This window comes from Gopherus evgoodei, chromosome 1 (assembly GCF_007399415.2).
Source record: "Gopherus evgoodei ecotype Sinaloan lineage chromosome 1, rGopEvg1_v1.p, whole genome shotgun sequence".
NCBI lineage: Eukaryota > Metazoa > Chordata > Testudines > Testudinidae > Gopherus > Gopherus evgoodei.
The window spans coordinates 60,714,559-60,734,193 of NC_044322.1; the positions used below are offsets into that span (position 1 = coordinate 60,714,559).

Sequence of the window (19,635 nt, forward strand, 5' to 3'; positions counted from 1 at the left end):
TTCCACATCCCAAGAAATTTCCCACCTACAAGGCAGGAGATGACACTCAGGCCTTCTTGGAAAATTTTGAAAGAGCTTGTCTTGGGTACAGCATCCCTGAAGACCAGTACATGGTAGAATTGAGGCCACAGCTCAGTGGACCTTTAGCAGAGGTGGCGGCTGAAATGCCTAAGGAGCAAATGAATGACTATAAACTTTTTCAAACCAAGGCCAGATACAGAATGGGGATAACCCCGGATCATGCCCATCGGTGTTTCAGAACCCAAAAGTGGAAACCAGATGTGTCATTTCCCAAACACGCCTACTACGTTGGGAAAAATTATGAGGCCTGCATATCAGGAAACAATATTAAATCCATAGACGAACTGCACCTCCTCATACAAATGGAGCAGTTCTTGGATGGTGTTCCTGAGGGCATAACACGGTACATACTAGATGGAAAACCCAAAAATCTCACCGAGGCAGGGGAGATTGGAGCCAGATGGATGGAAGTGGCAGAAAGCAAGAAAGCTACTGTCAAGGGGAACGAATACCCCAGAGGGCACACCGACCATAAACCCTACAACCAAGGACAACCAAAGACCCCACCTACAACCCAAGGAAAGCCACAGACACACTATTCTTCCACCTCACCAGTCCCCAGTAACCCACCTCGATCCAGTGACCAGTCAGATGGAAGATGCTTTAAGTGTAATGAACTGGGACATACCAAGGCCAACTGCCCAAAGAACGCCAACCAAGTGCAAGTCATTACACCACCATCACCCAAAAGATCCCCAGGCCCAGATGCCTCTCAAATACCCTTAGAGTGAAGGGAAATTTTGAGAGTGGGCGGAAAGAAGGTTACTGCGTGGAGAGACACGGGGACACAAGTGTCAGCTATCCACCAATCCTTCGTAGACCCCAAATTCATCAACCCAAAGGCCCAAGTGACAATTTACCCCTTCATGTCACAAGCTGTAGATTTGCCTACAGCTGAACTGCCTGTCCAGTACAAAGGCTGGTCAGGAATGTGGACTTGTGCAGTCTATGACAATTATTCCATCCCCATGCTACTGGGGGAAGACTTGGCCAACCAGGTGAAGCGGGCCAACAGAGTGGAAATGGTTACAAGTAGCCAAACCAGGCAAGCTTCCAGACCCATTCCTGTTCCTGAGCCGTCCACAGGTGCCCCGTCTGTGTTACCAGAGACCCAGACAGAGGTAGTGGACCTGGATTCCATGCCAACCACTGAAACAGCCACAGCACATCCAGTCCCAGGCCCGGAACTGGAACAGCAACCAGCACCAGCAATTGCAACCACATCTTCAAACTCAGCGCCAGTGGGCGCCAGCGAGCCAAAACTGGCAGAAGCAACAGACAGCCATACCCAAAAGGCTCAGCCCGAGCCTGAAATACCCTCAGGTGCACCAGCGGAGAGTGGTTCACCAGCAACGGAAACAACCCCATCACCTACATCGCTTCCAGAGGGACCAAGTCGAAGTCCCCAGTCTGAGGAAGAACTGGTGACCCCAGCCTCAAGGGAACAGTTCCAGACTGAGCAGGAAGCAGATGACAGCCTGCAGAAAGCTTGGGTGGTGGCACGGAGCACCCCACCGCCTCTCAGCTCTTCTAATCGATCCCGGTTTGTTATAGACCAAGGACTTTTATACAAGGAGATTCTTTCTGGTGGACACCGAGAAGAATGGCAGCCGCAAAAACAGTTGGTGGTTCCAACTAAGTACCGGGAAAAGCTCTTGAGCTTAGCCCATGATCATCCCAGTGGCCATGCTGGGGTGAACAGAACCAAAGACAGATTGGGGAAGTCTTTCCACTGGGAGGGGATGGGCAAGGACGTTGCCAAGTATGTCTGGTCTTGTGAGGTATGCCAAAGAGTGGGAAATCCCCAAGACCAGGTCAAGGCCCCTCTCCAGCCACTCCCCATAATTGAGGTCCCATTTCAGCGAGTAGCTGTGGATATTCTGGGTCCTTTCCCAAAAAAGACGCCCAGAGGAAAGCAGTACGTACTGACTTTAGTGGACTTTGCTACCCGATGGCCGGAAGCAGTAGCTCTAGGCAACACCAGGGCTAACACTGTGTGCCTGGCCCTAACAGACATTTTTGCCAGGGTAGGTTGGCCCTCCGACATCCTTACAGATTCAGGAACTAATTTCCTGACAGGGACCATGAAAGAACTGTGGGAAACTCATGGGGTGAACCATTTGATTGCCACCCCGTACCACCATCAAACCAATGGCCCGGTGGAAAGGTTTAATGGAACTTTGGGGGCCATGATACGTAAATTCATCAATGAACACTCCAATAATTGGGACCTAGTGTTGCAGCAGTTGCTGTTTGCCTACAGGGCTGTACCGCATCCCAGTTTAGGGTTTTCACCATTTGAACTTGTGTATGGTCACGAGGTTAAGGGGCCATTACAGCTGGTGAAGCAGCAATGGGAAGGGTTTACGCCTTCTCCAGGGACTAACATTCTGGACTTGTAAGCAACCTACAAAACACCCTCTGACACTCTTTAGCCCTTGCTAAAGAAAACCTAAAGGATGCTCAGGAAGAGCATAAGACCTGATATGACAAACATACCAGAGAACGTTCCTTCAAGGTAGGAGACCAGGTTATGGTCTTGAAGGCGCAACAGGCCCATAAGATGGAAGCATCATGGGAAGGGCCATTCACGGTCCAAGAGCGCCTGGGAACTGTGAACTACCTCATAGCATTTCCCAATTCCTCCCTAAAGCCCAGAGTGTACCATGTTAATTCTCTCAAGCTTTTCTATTCCAGAGACTTACAGGTTTGTCAGTTTACAGTCCAGGGAGATGATGCTGAGTGGCCTGAAGGTGTCTACTACGAAGGGAAAAAAGACGGTGGCGTGGAAGAGGTGAACCTCTCAACCACCCTGGAACGTCTGCAGCGGCAACAAATCAAGGAGATGTGCACGAGCTTCGCCCATTGTTCTCAGCCACCCCAGGACGGACTGAACGGGCATACCACTCCATTGATACAGGTAATGCTCACCCCATTAGAACCCCACCCTACTGGGTGTCTCCTCACGCCCAAGCTGCTATAGAACGGGAGATCCAGAACATGCTACAGATGGGTATAATCCGCTCATCTACCAGTGCATGGGCATCTCCAGTGGTTCTGGTACCCAAACCAGATGGGGAAATACGTTTTTGCGTGGACTACCGTAAGCTAAATGCGGTAACTCGTCCGGACAACTATCCAATGCCACGCACCGATGAGCTATTGGAGAAGTTGGGACGTGCCCAGTTCATCTCTGCAATAGACTTAACCAAGGGGTACTGGCAAGTACTGCTAGATGAACCTGCCAAGGAAAGGTCAGCATTTGTCACTCATGCGGGGGTGTATGAATTCAGTGTCCTTCCTTTCGGGCTGCGAAATCCACCTGCCACCTTCCAGAGGCTGGTAGATGGTCTACTAGCAGGACTGGGAGAATATTCAGTTGCCTACCTCGATGATGTGGCAATTTTTTCAGACTCCTGGCCCAAACACCTACTACACCTGGAAAAGGTCTTTGAGCGCATCAGGCAGGCTGGACTAACTGTTAAGGCCAAGAAGTGTCAAATAGGCCAAAACAGAGTAACTTACCTGGGACACCAGGTGGGTCGAGGAACCATAAACCCCCTACAGGCCAAGGTGGATGCTATCCAAAAGTGGCCTGTCCCAAAGTCAAAGATATAGGTCCAATCCTTCTTAGGCTTGGCCAGGTACTACAGGCGATTTGTACCACACTACAGCCCCACTTACCGACCGGACCAAAAAGACCCAGCCAAATGCATTTAAGTGGACTGATGAGTGTCAAAAGGCCTTTATCCAACTTAAGGCAACGCTCATGTCTGACCCTGTGCTCAGGGCCCCAGACTTTGACAAGCCATTCCTAGTAACCACGGATGCATCTGAGCATGGTATAGGAGCAGTTCTCATGCAGGCAGCAATGGATCACAACTTCCATCCTGTCGTGTTTCTCAGCAAGAAACTGTCTGAGAGGGAAAGTCACTGGTCGGTCAGTGAAAAGGAATGCTACGCCATTGTGTACGCCTTTGAAAAGCTACGCCCATATGTTTGGGGACGGCGGTTCCAGCTAAACTGACCATGCTGCGCTAAAGTGGCTTCATACTGCCAAGGGAAACAACAAGAAACTTCTTCGTTGGAGTTCAGCTCTCCAAGATTTTGATTTTGAAATTCAGCACATTTCAGGAGCTTCTAACAAAGTAGCTGATGCTCTCTCCTGCGAGAGTTTCCCAGAATCCAGTAGTTAAAAAGTGTTCTTAAAATGTACAAGTCTGTTAGTTATATACTTAGTGGTATATGTAAAGGTACCTGTGTTGTATTAATCTGTTTATTTTAAAGTTCTAGGAGGAAATCGCTGCCAGTGAGGTTCCCCACTGTCTGCAATTTGGGGGGTGTGTCATAAACAGATAGCTATGGGTTAATGTCTCTTTCACCTGGAAAGGAGTAACCTGAAACACCTGACCACAGGACCAATCAGGAAACAAGACTTTTTCAAATCTGGGTGGAGGGAAGTTTGCGGGTGAGTTCTTTGTCTTTTGTCTGGTGTCTGACCCTCTCGGCTATGAGAGTGATCTTTCTATCTCTTGGCTTTCTAATCTTCTGTTTCCAAGCTGTAAGTACAAAGATAGTAAGACAATAAGGTTTATATTGTTTTCTTTTGTATTTACATGTGTGTAGTTGCTGGAATGTTTAAATTGTATTCTCTTTTGGATAAGGCTGTTTGTTCATTTTTCTTTTAAGCAATTGACCCTGTATTTGTCACCTTAATACAGAGAAACCATTTTTATGTCCTTTTCTTTCTTTTTTATATAAAGCTTTCTTTTTAAGACTTGTTGGAGTTTTTTCTTTAGTGGGAACTCCAGGGAATTGAGTCTGCAGCTCACCAGGGAATTGGTGGGAGGAAGAAGTCAGGGGGAAAATCTCTTTGTGTTAGATTTACTAGCCTGACTTTGCAAACCCTCTGGGTGAGGGGGAAGTACTTGTGTTTCCAGTCCTGGAAACAGGGAGGGTGGAGTCCCTCTGTTTAGATTCACGGAGCTTGCTTCTGTATATCACTCCAGGAACCCAGGGAGGGAACACCCGGAGGGGGGAAGGGAAATGGTTTATTCTCCTTTGTTGTGAGACTCAAGGTATCTGAGTCTGGGGGTCCCCCAAGGAAGGTTTTGGGGAGACCACAGTGCGCCAGGCACTGTATAGATTCCTGGCTAGTGGCAGCTTTACCAGGTCCAAGCTGGTAATTAAGCTTTGAGGTTTTCATGCTAACACCCATATTTTGGACGCTAAGGTCCAGATCTGGGAAAAATGTTATGACAGGGGTTAAAGAAATTTTCACCAGTTTGAATCTAACTCACGTTGCGACCAGTGGTAGACTTGACCAAAACCCTAAATCTGAACATTATAATTGGATTTGAGTTTTCAGGGCTGTAATGTGTCAAATACAAACACTGAACACAACTACTGCTCAAAATGGAAAAGTGTGGATTTCAAACAAATTGCCGTGTTCAGACCTCAGGGTGTAGATTCAAGCTCCTGACAAGTAGTCGCAAAGTGAAAAGTAGGTGGTCTCAGTGCAGTTCCTGGTAGATAGGTTTCCACATCAAGCCAAACAACAAATAAATAAATAGTGTTATGTTAACGTCTAAAGACCCCAACCAAGATCAGGCCCTATTGTGCTAAGCACTGTGTGTATATAAAAATATAGGAGTGATGTGACTTTCCCAAGGTCACAGAGTCAGACAGTAACAGAGCCTGCATCTGAAATCCCTGGGTCGAGTCTCATTCCAGTGCTGTGGACATTGGATCACAGCATCTTTCTCTTTCTCCAATAATCATTGCTGCACAATAGTGCTGATAGAGTGCATGACTCTGTACAAACCAAGGAAGATATGGTTCCTGCCCCAAGGAGCTTACAATCTAGGCAAATAATACAATTCAGATACAAAATGTACCAGAAGATGAGAAAGCTGATCGATCAGAAAACACCACAGGTTTCTTTTTAAACAATAAAACATTTTTGTTTGACAAATTAACATTAATAGGACTTACTAAAGAAGTGCAAGTTAAAGAAGGATTAGAATACACAGAGCATAAATAGTTACCATAAAATCCCCTGGGGTGCTGAGTGCCAAAGGCTTGAGAGCTTAGGAAATGAGGTGATCAGTGCATATGTAGTAAATATGCCTTGGAGTATCAGTATCCCTAGCTAATTTTTTGTGATCAGAAAATATTTAGTTTAGGTATGCAACAAGGAAATAGCTGCCAAAGTGCTGGAGCATGCTCCAAAAGCAACAATGCCTATTTAAATATGAAGCTTCTCAAGGTTTGCCAGAAGCTGGGAATGGGCAACAGGGAATTAATCACTTGATGATTGCCTGTTCTGTTCATTCCCTTTGGGGCACCTGGCATCTGCCACTGTTGGAAGACAGGATACTGGGCTAGCTGGACCTCTGGTCTTATTCAGTATGGACGTTCTTATGTTCCTAGAGCCCAGATTACACTTTTAAAAAGACATAATACTGACAACAATTATGAATGTGTTTTTTGGGAAGGAACTTAAATGATGATGCATTTCACATGAAGTGGAAAGCAGGTTTTAGAAACCCCATTTACTATCATACAAATGTGCCTAATGAAAGCAGTCATACTGATCCTAATCCAACTTTACTGTGACTCTCGCCTGATGCTGGCTCAGTTTGTAAATTTTACTTCTTATGGAACAATGTAAATTTTTAATAAGTTATGGGCTAGAGGTTTTTCAACTCCCATTAGTACCCATTACATACAAAATCAGAAGAACCACCAGGGAGAAAAGAGACTGTCAGTGGTGAACAAAGAGAACCTCTGATCCTTTTTCATACTAAAAAATAAGTGTTTGGATTTTATTTATTTATTTAAGAGTTATCTATTAAACTCAGCATATTGCAATGTCTTTGATTTCTGGTTGCCTTTTTTCAGGATCTCCTCAAGGAACAAAAGTTCTAACAATTTTAATTTCTGATTTTAAGATTTTTTTTTTTAAAACAACATATAGCTAGAGGTAGGCATTTTCTACATAATCACACCAATTTAGGTGTCCTATGCCACTACCTGCACAGTACGTTTCCTTATTGAACATGTGAGCAAAGAATAAATGTAACCATTACTTGACCTGGGACCACAAGGCCATTCAGAGCATCCTGAAAAGTTGTTCCTATGTGGGCTGGTCTCTGAGTGCACACTAAACAGCTCCTTGAAATTTCTCTCAGCGTGGCACGTACCACAATAAACACAACTGTCATGACAGAGCACCACAAGCAGCACACAAGGGCTTGAATCTGTAATCATTTAATTGTTCTCTGCATCCACAGAAAATATCACAGAGCTCCATAAATAAATAAAATTCTATTGTAGTTTAGTCAGTGTCCCCAATCCTGCACTTTTTAGGTTTGTCTATACACCCCCGCAGTACAGACTATGAAAGTATGAACTGTAGCATGCACTAGCATGCAGCGCTGTAACGTCATGTGGATGCCGCTGACAAGAATTAAAAGGTACCTACGTTTGCATTAACATAGCCTTGTTTGAAAGAGGACTAAGTTAACGTGAATTAGGTATCTCTTAATTTGTGCCAGCAGCATTCACACAGGGAAGTGACAGCACAACATGCTAGTGCAGGGGTTCTCAAACTGGGGGGTCGTGAGCCCTTAGGGGGTCACGAGGTTATTACATGAGGGGTCATGAGCTGTTAGCCCCTACCCCAGATCCCGCTTTGCCTCCAGCATTTATAATGGTGTTAAATATATTAAAAAGTGTTTTTAATTTATGGGGGGTGGTCGCACTCAGTGGCTGGCTGTGTGAAAGGGGTCACTGGTACAAAAGTTTGAGAACCGCTGTGCTAATGCATGCTGCAATTCACACCCCCTATAGGCTGAACTGCAGGGTCACAAAGACATTGCCTTTGCTCAAGTAAAACGCCCATTGATTCAACGGGTGGTTTTGCCAGAGTACAGAAATGAAGGGGGCAAGCACTTATAAGGTACATCACATTGTATCTGGGCACTGAAATACTTCATAGCTTGTACACATGCTCTATAATTGACTGAGACCCTCTCTAACGAGGCACTCATGAGTTTAGAAGTGGCACCACTACACATTATGAACCTACACTGACTCTTCATTAGAAAGTCCATGAGTACCTAGTAGATCACAGTCAACAATTTGGGAAGCACTATATATAGCCATCTTCTTTTACATCCGGAATGGTAATACACAAAAGCCAATAGGTGAACACTTCAACCTCCCTGGACATTCTGTAACAGTTTTAAAAGTAACTATTCTTGAACAAAAAAACTTCAGAAACAGACTTCAAGGAGAAACAGCAGAACTAAAATTCATTTGCAAATTTATCATCATTAATTTCGGCTTGAATAGGGACTGGGGGTGGCTGGCTCATTACAAAAGCAGCTTTGCCTCTCCTGGAATTTGACACCTCCTCATCTATTATCGGTAGTGGACTACATCCACCCTGACAGAATTGGCCCAGTCAACATTGGTTCTCCACCGGTTAGGTAACTCCCTTCTCTTCATGTGTAATTAATTATATAATGCCTGCATCTGTAACTTTCACTGCATGCATCTGAAGAAGTGAGGTTTTTTTTTACCCACGAAAGCTTATGCCTAAATAAATCTGTTAGTCTTCAAGGTGCCACTGGTCCCCTCATTTTTGTGGATACAGACTAACACGGCTACCCCGTTACTTGACATTTTCCTTTGCAGTCCATGAACCTTTGATGATGCTAAACACAGACCACTCTATCATCTGAAAAAATAGAAATCAACTCAATTTGTGAATTTTAGGACACTAACCTTAAGAAAGTGTTTAATCGTCTACGTCATGGACTTCAAGCTGCAGCTTTCTGTTACAGCCCTGCAATCAACTATGTCCATCATCCTTCTGTTTTCCTCTCCTAACATACGTCCACATGTTGGGATCACTATACACTTGGTCTCCACCAGATTCTATGATCAGTAATCTGGCACTGTGTAGCTAGGCAGTGCACTCATCTGAACATTTCACACAAGCAACAGCCACTAAAATAGTGTCTTGCATTGGAGCATGACTCCAACTTTGAAGGACTTGTTCATGAAACTAGTGTGTGACCATTCCTGACTTACAAGGAAACAGACAAAGAAAATATGGAAAGAAGAAAGAAAATAAATGTGTAACTGGAAGAAAAATCATGGACACACAAATATATAGTAAAAAACACAATGGGGAAGATACCATAGAAAGAGGTGTGACACAGAGGTGGTTCTTATCAGGGTATAGTGAAAAACAGATTAATAAGAACAAGATTTGAATCTCTGTATACTGGCAATATATTTATCATGTATGTACAGTATTGCTTTCCATGAATCTAAGTTAGAACACTTGGCTGAGATTTTCAAAAGTTTCAAAACTCGCTTTTGTAATAAATGGGATCTCTCTAAATAAGTGTGGCTCACTCCCCTACCTTGGCTCTGAAAATCTCAAACTATGCTTGGAGTGGGTCGCACTTGCATCACCTTCAATTTTGTAATTAAATTAAATCAAAGCATATTTGCTGGAAGGCCACTCTGCTTATATCATATTGAGTCTTAATTCTACTTTCTAGTACATGGGTACCAGTGGACTGCCACTTATCCACTCCTTGTGTTCACACGCACATTCTGTACTGTATTTTTCCAAGTTATGCATTGATGTATTCCCATATACCTAGGAGAGTAGTCAAAATCTTATATATTATATTGTATTTTAAGTAGCACACATTGAGCAAACTGAAATCAGGTAACAGGGTTAAAATAAAAAATAAATGTATTTACAACACTGCATCAATTGTGCAATTATCCATTCAGAAAACAAAATATAATCACATTAACATAAAAATAAAACATTTATTACAATCCACATTCAATACATTTTTAATAACTATAAATTCTTAATTTCTAACCAACATTTTCTTTAAAAAAAGCTTGTTTAAAATAGTAACTTTTGACCCTCTCTTGTTTAAACAGCATCTAAAATGCTTTGTTAATTTATTACTGATTAGTTGGTCTTTGTCGTAAATTTCTAGATTTTCCATTTTCAAATTTTCTCTTTTTGAAGATCGGCACCTCTTCTGTCAGGTCTCCAAGGGAGGTGACTGTTTTTTCTTTAAATATCATTTTTGCATCCTCTGGAACCTGGAGCACTGGCAGAGGCAGATAGTCACTCTCTGTACTGGGAAGCTCTAAGTCCACTTTTTCACTAGGAGAGGAGGTAAAAAAAAACAAACTGCTGGATTACAAGAACAAGAATGGCACCACAGACGGCAGACAGCTCTTTTATTTTCATAGCAGCCCAACAAAATTGTTAGGCAATTTTATAACCCTGGCACAAGTTTACTTACCCATCCTCCTCATGACCATGATAATCTGGTATTAAAATAAATACTGTATTTGCCTTGGGTGGGCTGGCAAATAGCCAAATAAGGCCCCTATCCTGCAAACACTCAAGCATGTAAACATTTTGCTCATGTAAGTCCTGTAATAGCCAATATTGCTACTCATGTGTAAAGTTAAGCAGGTGCTTAAGTGTTTGCAGGGTCAACATCTAAGGGAACAATCTTTTGGTATATGATTAGGGAGTTTTACCAAAGCACACAGGATCAGGTCACATGAGCTTGACTTTGAACAGGGGCTAAGCAGCTACACCCACCACTGAAGTCAACCAGAGTTGCAGGTAGCCAGCAGTCCTCACAATAAGACTTTAACCTAACAACTAAGAAATACAAGGGTTGAGTTGCAATCATCAGCTGCCACTGTTTCTGTATTGTTTCACATAGTTTCAGCTTTTCCCACTAAACAGTAAGCCCTTGGAGGCAAAAAATCTGTAAATTGTTTGGTACAGCTTTCCTGCTGTGCAGCCTCTAAGATGCTACATCCATAATAAATAAGGCTATGATTTAGTCCTGGGTATTTTTAGTAAAAGTCGTGGACAGGTCATGGGCAATAAACAAAAATCTCTGGCCCCTGACCTGTCCATGACTTGTACTATATACCTCTGACTAAATCTTAGCTAGGGTGCAGGGTGAGGGAGTGCTTCTCTGGTGGGTAGGAGTGGGCTGCTGCTCTGGGGGGAGGGTCTGCTCTGGGGAGGAGGGCCCGGGGTTCAGCAGCATCATCTGCTGGGGGCCACTGAGCAGCAGCAGCAGCTCTGGCTGCCCCTGCGGCTGCCTACCTGTCACTGCTCCTGTTGCCCGCAGAACCGCTGCTCAGGGGCTCCCCAGGGCCAGCTGCACAGGCCAGTACTAAGGTGGTCCCAGGGGCCAGCTGCCTGGGCCACCCAAGCAGCAGCCAGTGCTGCTGGCCATGGGGCTGTTCCAGCAGTGCTGTTGCGGCTGGCGGTGGAGCCACTTCAGCAGTGGCTGATGTGGCTGACCCCAGGACCGCCTGAGCAGCTGGCCCCCAGATCAGTCACACTGGCCACTGCAGAAGTCACGTCACGTCACCTAACTAACTGAATGAATAAATGAATGTCATTACATTAAAAAAATAAATTAAAAAAGTCACTTTATTCCATGGGCTCTGTCATAACGGGGTTAAAAAGAACTTTTGAAGTAATTTTGCTCAGATCCATTAATTGGATTGAGGGTTAATGAAGAAAGGAGGGAAATACAGAATATTTTGTACCTGCTTCAGACTAACCTCCACCACCCTAAAAGCCTGTGGTCCTGAAGATTGATATATTCTAACACACAGTGGTTTAGCCTCATATATTCACACTCTACGCACTATTATAATAATCTTTGTACAAAATACATCATGAGGCATCATTTGAAAACGAATAACTCACTGGTCAATAATATCATGGCGAAATGTATGTAGCAACATTATATACAAAGTTATGAAATATCCCTGTATGATGTTCTTCACATACGTTCAAAACCATACAGCCCTCCCTAGGCACAAGTATACCAAACGCAGAAATGTGTGTTGGCCTCAATTTACATATAAGTAGTAAACAGCATCCTCGAGACAGTAGGGAGAAGAGATGGCAGGAGGCAAAGCAAATTTGCATTTCACCAAACACGTGAGAAGAAAGAGCCTGGAGCCTCCTTCACTACCAGACTCCATGTTGCCTTCTTTACAGTTTGAATAACTTTGCTTTGAGTAATAACCATCATAAGAATCATAAGAATCCACTTCAAAAGAAAGGGGCAGAAAAAACCAAGCTATCTTTCTCTCTCTCTTACCTAAAAAGACAAAAGAACAGCCCTTTGGTTTTGGGAGGAGATCCTGACCTGGGAATTTGGTCAGCCTGATTGGTGGGAAAATGTGGTAAAGATTTTGCCTTGAACCAAGTCTAGCTTGTTAAGTTTTAGCTAAGAAAAAGCGTTTTATCTATTTCTCTTGTAACCTTTTTTAACTTTAATACCATATATTTGTACTCACTTAAAATCTCTCTCTCTCTGTAGTTAAATGAACTTGTTTTATTTTTAATCTAAACTAATCCCGTGCTCTGTTTAAACTGCATGTTTGGTAACTCCAGGTAAAGTAGCAAACTGTTGAATATTGACCATTTACAGGGAAAATGGACCTTTATATCAGAACTGTCCAGAAAATGGCTGAAAAGTGCAGAACTCAGGTTTTTGGGAAAATTCGGAACAGAGTGTGTCGGGTGGTGGAAGCCAGAGTGTCAGCAGAGTGTTGCTGACAGGCTGCTGGGGTCAGAGTTGCTGGGCCAGGGCTACAGGTAAACAGACACTCAGAGTGTGACCTGCATGCTGTTAGGTTGTGAGCGGTCCTGATTGGAAGCTGCAATAGCAAGGCATTGTGCGGTACCCGAGGTTGCAGGACAGGCGGTGACACAACCCCTCGCTGGGCTGGACTGCACCCCAGCATGTGACAATATATACAGTCATCCCTTATATTACAACTGACTTTGGGAACTTAAAAAAAAACACCAAAAAACCCTTTAAAGTCCCTGAAACGAACTTCATCTGTTCCCTGAATTGGTCTCTACCACTAGAGCCCTGCAAATCCACAGGTATCCGTTTTATATTCACAGACGATTTTGTGTATTGCAGCATGGATGCGGATACAAAATTTGTATCCGCACAAGGCTCTGTAGCACGCAAACACCTGAACGGCATGGGTGTCACCCAGCCTGGCTCTCTGAATCATGCAGCAGCATGCTGGGCATTCTAGCAGTTGTAGTCCCCAGCTTGCTTGCAGGGAGGAAGTAAACTACAGCTCCCAGAAGGGAGTGAGCCAAATGCCGTTTTGAAGGTGTGGTTGTTCTTTAAACGAGCAGGCGGCAATGGCTGCGTGCATTGGAAAAATTGGAAAGAGTCCAGCGAAGGGCAACAAAAATGATTAGAGGGCTGGAGCACATGACTTATGAGGAGAGGCTGAGGGAACTGGGATTGTTTAGTCTGCAGAAGAGGAGGAGGAGGGGGATTTGATAGCTGCTTTCAACTACCTGAAAAGGGGTTCCAAAGTGGATGGATCTAGACTGTTCTCAGTGGTAGCAGATGACAGAACAAGGAATAATGGTCTCAAGTTGCAGTGGGGAAGGTTTAGGTTGGATATTAGAAAAAACTTTTTCACTAGGAGGGTGGTAAAGCACTGGAATGGGTTACCTAGGGAGGTGGTGGAATCTCCTTCCTTAGAGGTTTTTAAGGTCAGGCTTGACAAAGCCCTGGCTGGGATGATTTAGTTGGTGATTGGTCCTGCTTTGAGCAGGGGGTTGGACTAGATGACCTCCTGAGGTCCCTTCCAACCCTGATATTCTATGATTCTATGAAAATAATTAGAGCCGCTGCAACTGTGTAGGGGTGTCCGAGCCCCCTACAGGGACTGCAGCACCACATAGAAGGATCCAGAATTGTAGCCTCCCTGCCTGGAGTGAGGAAGCAGGTACGGCAGGGGAGGAGCAGGCGGGAGGACAAGAGGTCTCTGAGAAGTGGGGTTAGGGTGTTGGGGGTTTGACACAGCTCTGTGTCACTGCTGCGCAGTGACCTGTGGAGCTTTTTAGAGCCCTGAAAATCCAGAGAAATATGCAGATATCCAAAGACAATTTTTGCGGATTGTGGATTGGACACAGATACACCTTTCTGTATCCGCACAGATCTTTATCTACCACTTTGTTTCTAGAGTGGGTAAGCTAACGGGGCTCTAATGCTGATCAAGGCTCTGTGCTACTATAATCTAAATATTAATTAATGTTTGTGGGTTAAACTGAAAACCTCTCACAATAAGCCTAGCACCTCACTCCATGAATGGAAGATGTGACTGTCCTTCCTGTACTCAAAAGTCAACCCTCACCTCTGGAGTGTGAGAGTGCCTTTTGTCATTGTTCCTCATTTCCATTATACTAGAACCACAGGTAACCCAGCTGGCACCTGACAACCCACAAATGAATAAACATTTTGATTAGAATTTGCTAAATTGCCACCAAGATAAAGACTTGCATCATAGCAGTTCTTGAAGAAAGGACAACAAAGGGTATGTCTTCCCCATGCAACTGAGCAAAGTCCTTTTTGTCCACAGACAACCATCTTACATGAAAGAAATTAGGGAAAAGTGACAGCCTTAACTATACTGAGCTGAACAAGTGATGTTATACTATGATTCTTACCTATGGTACACTGAATTTGTTATTATTATTATTTGCATTTCTGTAGCGCTCAGCAGTCCTACTCATGGACCAGATTTCACTAGGTGTTGTGTAAACACTGAACAATAAGACGGTCCAATGATGGTACAACTTTGCATTTACCTAAGGATCCACACATCCTTATTAAATAACCCTTCTGAGACATGAAAGTGTTATCCCCATGTTACAGAGAGGGAAAATTAAGCACAAAGAGTGACTTGACACAAGTTAACCAGCGAGTTTCGGGTTGAATCAGAAATGGAACCCAGGAGTCTTGACTCCCAATTGCCTTGCTCTAAGTACCAAATTACCCTATTTTTGAGGATGACACAAGCAATTTGTAGCAACTAGTAAACATTTTTACTGCTAACAGTGAAAGATATTTTTATACTAATAACAAGTGATTATTTTACTCTAGTAAAATGTATCATTTTAATTAATTTATAAAAAGAACATATGGGAAACTCATAAACAATAACAGCTATCTAAAAAGATCAAGCTCCATTTCTAGCTGCCTGTAGAGAAGCAACATGGGAAGGCTCTACAATGTCCTCCTATACATGAGACCACATGGTCACGTTTAATCTAATGAATGTGTAAGCAAGCAGAATACCTGATTTTATAGATATGTAGCAATACGTGGGCAAGATTTAGCCTATAATTTTTACATAGAAAGAGAGTTCAACAAGCATTATCTGCTTCTCTGATCAAATATTACTGAATTTTTGGAAAAATATATACAGGGCCAAATTTTTAAAGGTGAAAAAATGGTATGCATGTCAGTTTGCATTCACACCCAGAATGGGGCCTACAAAATTACACTTAAAAATCTGGCCCATGGCATCTGAATGCTAAATCCATTAAAAACAACCATCACTTGCAATTTGTGAAATTTACCCTGTGATTATAATGAACTTCAGCATTAAAAAAGAATGAAAACTACTTTTTAAATATTCACCATGGGTAAAACCCTTAATTCTTTACTCAGGCTAAACTCCCATTGACTTGAGTATTAAATATTACCTGAGTGAGGAATGCAGGTTTAGGGCCTATAGATAGGGCCTCTGGAAAAGCAAGGTGATAGATATCTTATATATACTTATGGAAAATGGACACTTACTATGGGTCTTCCTTTTCTGTAACTGCCTTCCAGTTTCCATAAGGGTTTGTCTTTTTAGATACATTATGGGAGGTAACTTGTGGAACTGATGGGGCCTCATCCTGAGCAACATCAGTTTCTTGTTTAACTTCCTGCCACTCTCCATAAGGGCTTATCTTTTTAACTCTGGGGGACGTCTCTTCCCCTGTTTCTTCATCGCTGTCTCTTTTCATCTAAGGAAGAAAAAAAAAAAAACTCACCTTCAGCAAAAATGCCTAAATGAAACAACAGAATATTGCTCTTTTTCACATCTATTATTTACACTTTTCAACCAAGGAAAACCAAAAGCAATAAAGAAACAATATTTTAGTAGAATTTTACTACTTTTCTCCACAAGCTTCTTACTCCATTCAGAAAGAGACAATCAATACACGCATAAGAGGAACAATCATTAGAGCAAGCTAGAGTTAAAAGGTCCCGTCTCACAGAGCTGAAAATGAGTGGAGTATCACATACACATTTACAAAACAAAGCTCTATCATATATATTTAACTTTTAATTATTTTTTTAATTAAATGTTCTTTGCACATTTTCTTATGGATAACATTTGGCAGAACTTTGACTAGTTTTGTATACAGTGTGGAAGAAAATCAGAATAATATCTTAAAGCTCTTGTCTCTAGGTATTTTCACATTTTAAATGAAAACACTATCTTTGGACGCCCAAGTTACCGTTTCTAGACTCAAAATAAAAGGCACTGGAAAAATTTTATCTACCCATACCTAAAATTACAGCCTTTATTGTGAACTTTAATATGAAGACATAGTACCTAGACATAGTACCTAGTTTTGACACTACTTTTATCCTACCATTGGTCTTGACGGAAAATTAATAGGAAAGCCTGTAAGCGTCAAATTTTCAGACAACAGCCATGATCTTGTGGTGTTCCACTGTAAGCAGATACCTTTGAAGAATATGGCCAAAATTATAGCCACATATTGAAGTCAATATCAATCTGAGCATCATCTAATGGGGATGCCAATGCCCTTCCTTGGAAATCATGAGCACCTCTAGCTACATCCAAGCCAGCCACATTGAAGAATCTATCTTCCATGGTGTAACAGTGCTGCTGATATGCCTATAGATTAACAGTTATTCATTTTGCTTTTCAAGCACTATGAAGTGCTAATTATTATCAACGTCAATAAGGTTTAACCTAACTACAATCAATATAGCAACCCAGAAAGATGAAATCACATTATTCCGGAACATTAAAATTGTACATAAAGTAAATCTGATGGAAAAAACTTACCTTTAAGTTTGTTTCTAGCTTTTGTGCTTCACTTTTATTACCATCCTTCTCAGCATCTGATTCAGATCCCTTTGAATCTGCTGTTGTGTGTTCTTCTGGATGATTGTTATCTTTATTGCTCTCATACGAAGATGAAACAAAACCATCAGGCTTCTCCCACGTTGATACTGTTCAACATATTTGGACAGTCACATTAGTCACATTATTTTAATTCTGGCCTTTTATCAATTCCACTTTGACAACATTAGCCTTAAGGAGTACCACGTGCTCCATGTGAAAAATACAGTAAAGAATTTAGCATAAGCCCTTCCACTTTTCTTTTTCTCTCATGTTTTCTTTCTAAACTTCTCAAAATTACTTTTTCAATATTTTATTTTTAAACACAAGTTACATTACAGTTCCACTCAACTTATGACAAGACTTGCTATATCCTGTCCTCTACTATGCATTTGATCTTTTATTTAAAGCAGAAATACTTCAATTAAACCTGTCCAACCTACTATACATTATTTACCTTTCATACCATTATTTCTTTTTTTCAGATTGGATAATTTAACTATAACAACCCTAAAATGGATTAGGATTCTTTGGCATGTAACTGTGAATATAACACAGCTATAACCCACATTGTTCCACACTATAAAAATACCTTTGACCATGCATTTGCCATCTCTTGCACTGATATTCTGATATGGTGTCCCAGCCCTCCGCATAGATTTTAAAGATAGCATCCCTACTTACAGACTGAAAGTCTATCAGTTTCCTCAGTGCTAGCTGATTCAGCAGAATACAGTAGAACTAAGGCTCTTTAATTAAAAAGCAGTGTTTACAGATCCAAACCTGGTTTATTGGAAGTCTCTCAAACAGCTGAGGGACATGACCTTATCTTGAATTAAACAATGATGTTCCAGTAAACTTGTTGAGTGAGATGGTGTGATGGATGTATCCACATATTGAAAATGCCAATGTCATCACTTAATTGCCTTAAATGCACTGCTTTTAATAAAATGTTCCACTATTAAGTTAAAAACCAAGTAATTTCCAGCATTCATTGCATTGCATTCCAGCATTCTATGCTGAAGAGTTTGCATAGACAGATTCTGTTTGACTAGCCAAACCAGTTTTATAACACTGGAAAGCACACTGACTCTCAAAAAATTATTTTAAAGGAACACTCAAATTAATAAAAACTATCATACTTTTGACATTTTCATATTTTAGATATACATTAATTAAAAACATTTAACAAATACACTTCTAAGATTTATTATCTTCAAAGAGCAAAAGCTTTCTTATTTAGGTGTGTTCTACTGACATCTGGTGGCCTTCAAAGTTCTTAACAACAAAAGAGTTTTTGTTGAAAATTGTCTCTTCTTTAGAACATAGGGTTTACTAAGAGGACTTGCACTCCAACAGAGTTAAACTGCACTGAAAATTAAAACCACAAAAATTTGTCTGGTGGTCACAATGACTGGTAACTCAAAATCCAACAGGTATAAAATAATACCAAGCAAAATAGTTACAAAAAAGTTGTTCATGCAGGTTACGCACCTGTATAACTGTCAAAAGCGACAAAACACAAATGACAAAATACGAACTGCAGCTTAAAAGAGAGCACTGACAAATGACCTGCAAACAAATCTACAAAAAACCCAAACCAAAACCCATTTTTGCATATTTATGCTACATATGCTGAGAAGAGTTATTTTTCTGCTTCCCTAGAAATATCAAGACTGCCAAGTCTGATTTTCCCTGTTTTTTCTGGAGAATATGTCAGTGGTCTCAGATGTTGTCTATTCTATGCTCTGAAGATTTAAGTGAAGAGAGCAGGTTCTTTAATCATTTAGAAAGTATTTATTTCTCCAAAATGTTGATTAGTTGTTATAGTTAAATAAGTGTTAATAAAAAACAAAAGAAAAGCAGAGTTTTTACAAGAAATTGACCAAAATCACTTTCCTTCTCAGTAGCTTAACTTTCATTCTTTTGGCATTATTTCACTAGTTCTCCATCCTAGAATCTTTTCAAGCCTAGACAAATGCTGAATTTCTAATATGGATAAAAAACAACAACAAATAAAGAAATAAAGCCATCCTTTCAAGTCTTCATACATCATAACGAATCAAAAGAAGGACACAGCTCAATTTTTTTGCAGGTGAAGAGGAATTTTAAGCTGGATTGCTTAAACTTCTTTGTTTCCAGGTATTTAACTCAAAATTCTGACACCCAAGGAAAAAAATTCTCTGTTTAAGATTCAAACTAGCATAAGTGCCGACACTGTGGGTGCTCTGGGGTTGGAGCACTCACGGGGAAAAATGGTGGCTTCTGAGCACCCACCAGCAGCCACCCTATCAGCTTTTCCTCACCTCCCCAGAGCGCCTCCCGCCCACCATCAGGCGCCACAAACAGCTGTTTTGCTGCATGCAGGCAGGAGGCTCTGGAGGGAGGAGGGGAAGAGTGAGGACACGGGATGCTCGGGGGAGGGTGCGGAACTGGGCGGGAAGAGGTGAGGCAGGGATGAGGCCTTGGGGGAAGGGATGG

The 19,635-nt window shown here is 42.0% G+C and overlaps 1 protein-coding gene across 1 annotated transcript in view; it reads right to left on the reverse strand.

Annotated features, from left to right (window-relative positions):
- Positions 1 to 9,783: 9,783 nt before the first annotated feature.
- WBP4 (WW domain binding protein 4) overlaps positions 9,784 to 19,635 on the reverse strand; it is a 37,877-nt gene continuing 28,025 nt past the window's right edge. The window contains exons 8-10 of the mRNA XM_030565985.1: positions 17,098 to 17,264; positions 15,807 to 16,018; positions 9,784 to 10,294 (exon numbers count right to left, since the gene is read on the reverse strand). Coding sequence (XP_030421845.1) covers positions 10,087 to 10,294; positions 15,807 to 16,018; positions 17,098 to 17,264 — 587 coding nt within the window. The 3' untranslated portion in view covers positions 9,784 to 10,086. The remainder of the gene's footprint in view (positions 10,295 to 15,806; positions 16,019 to 17,097; positions 17,265 to 19,635) is intronic.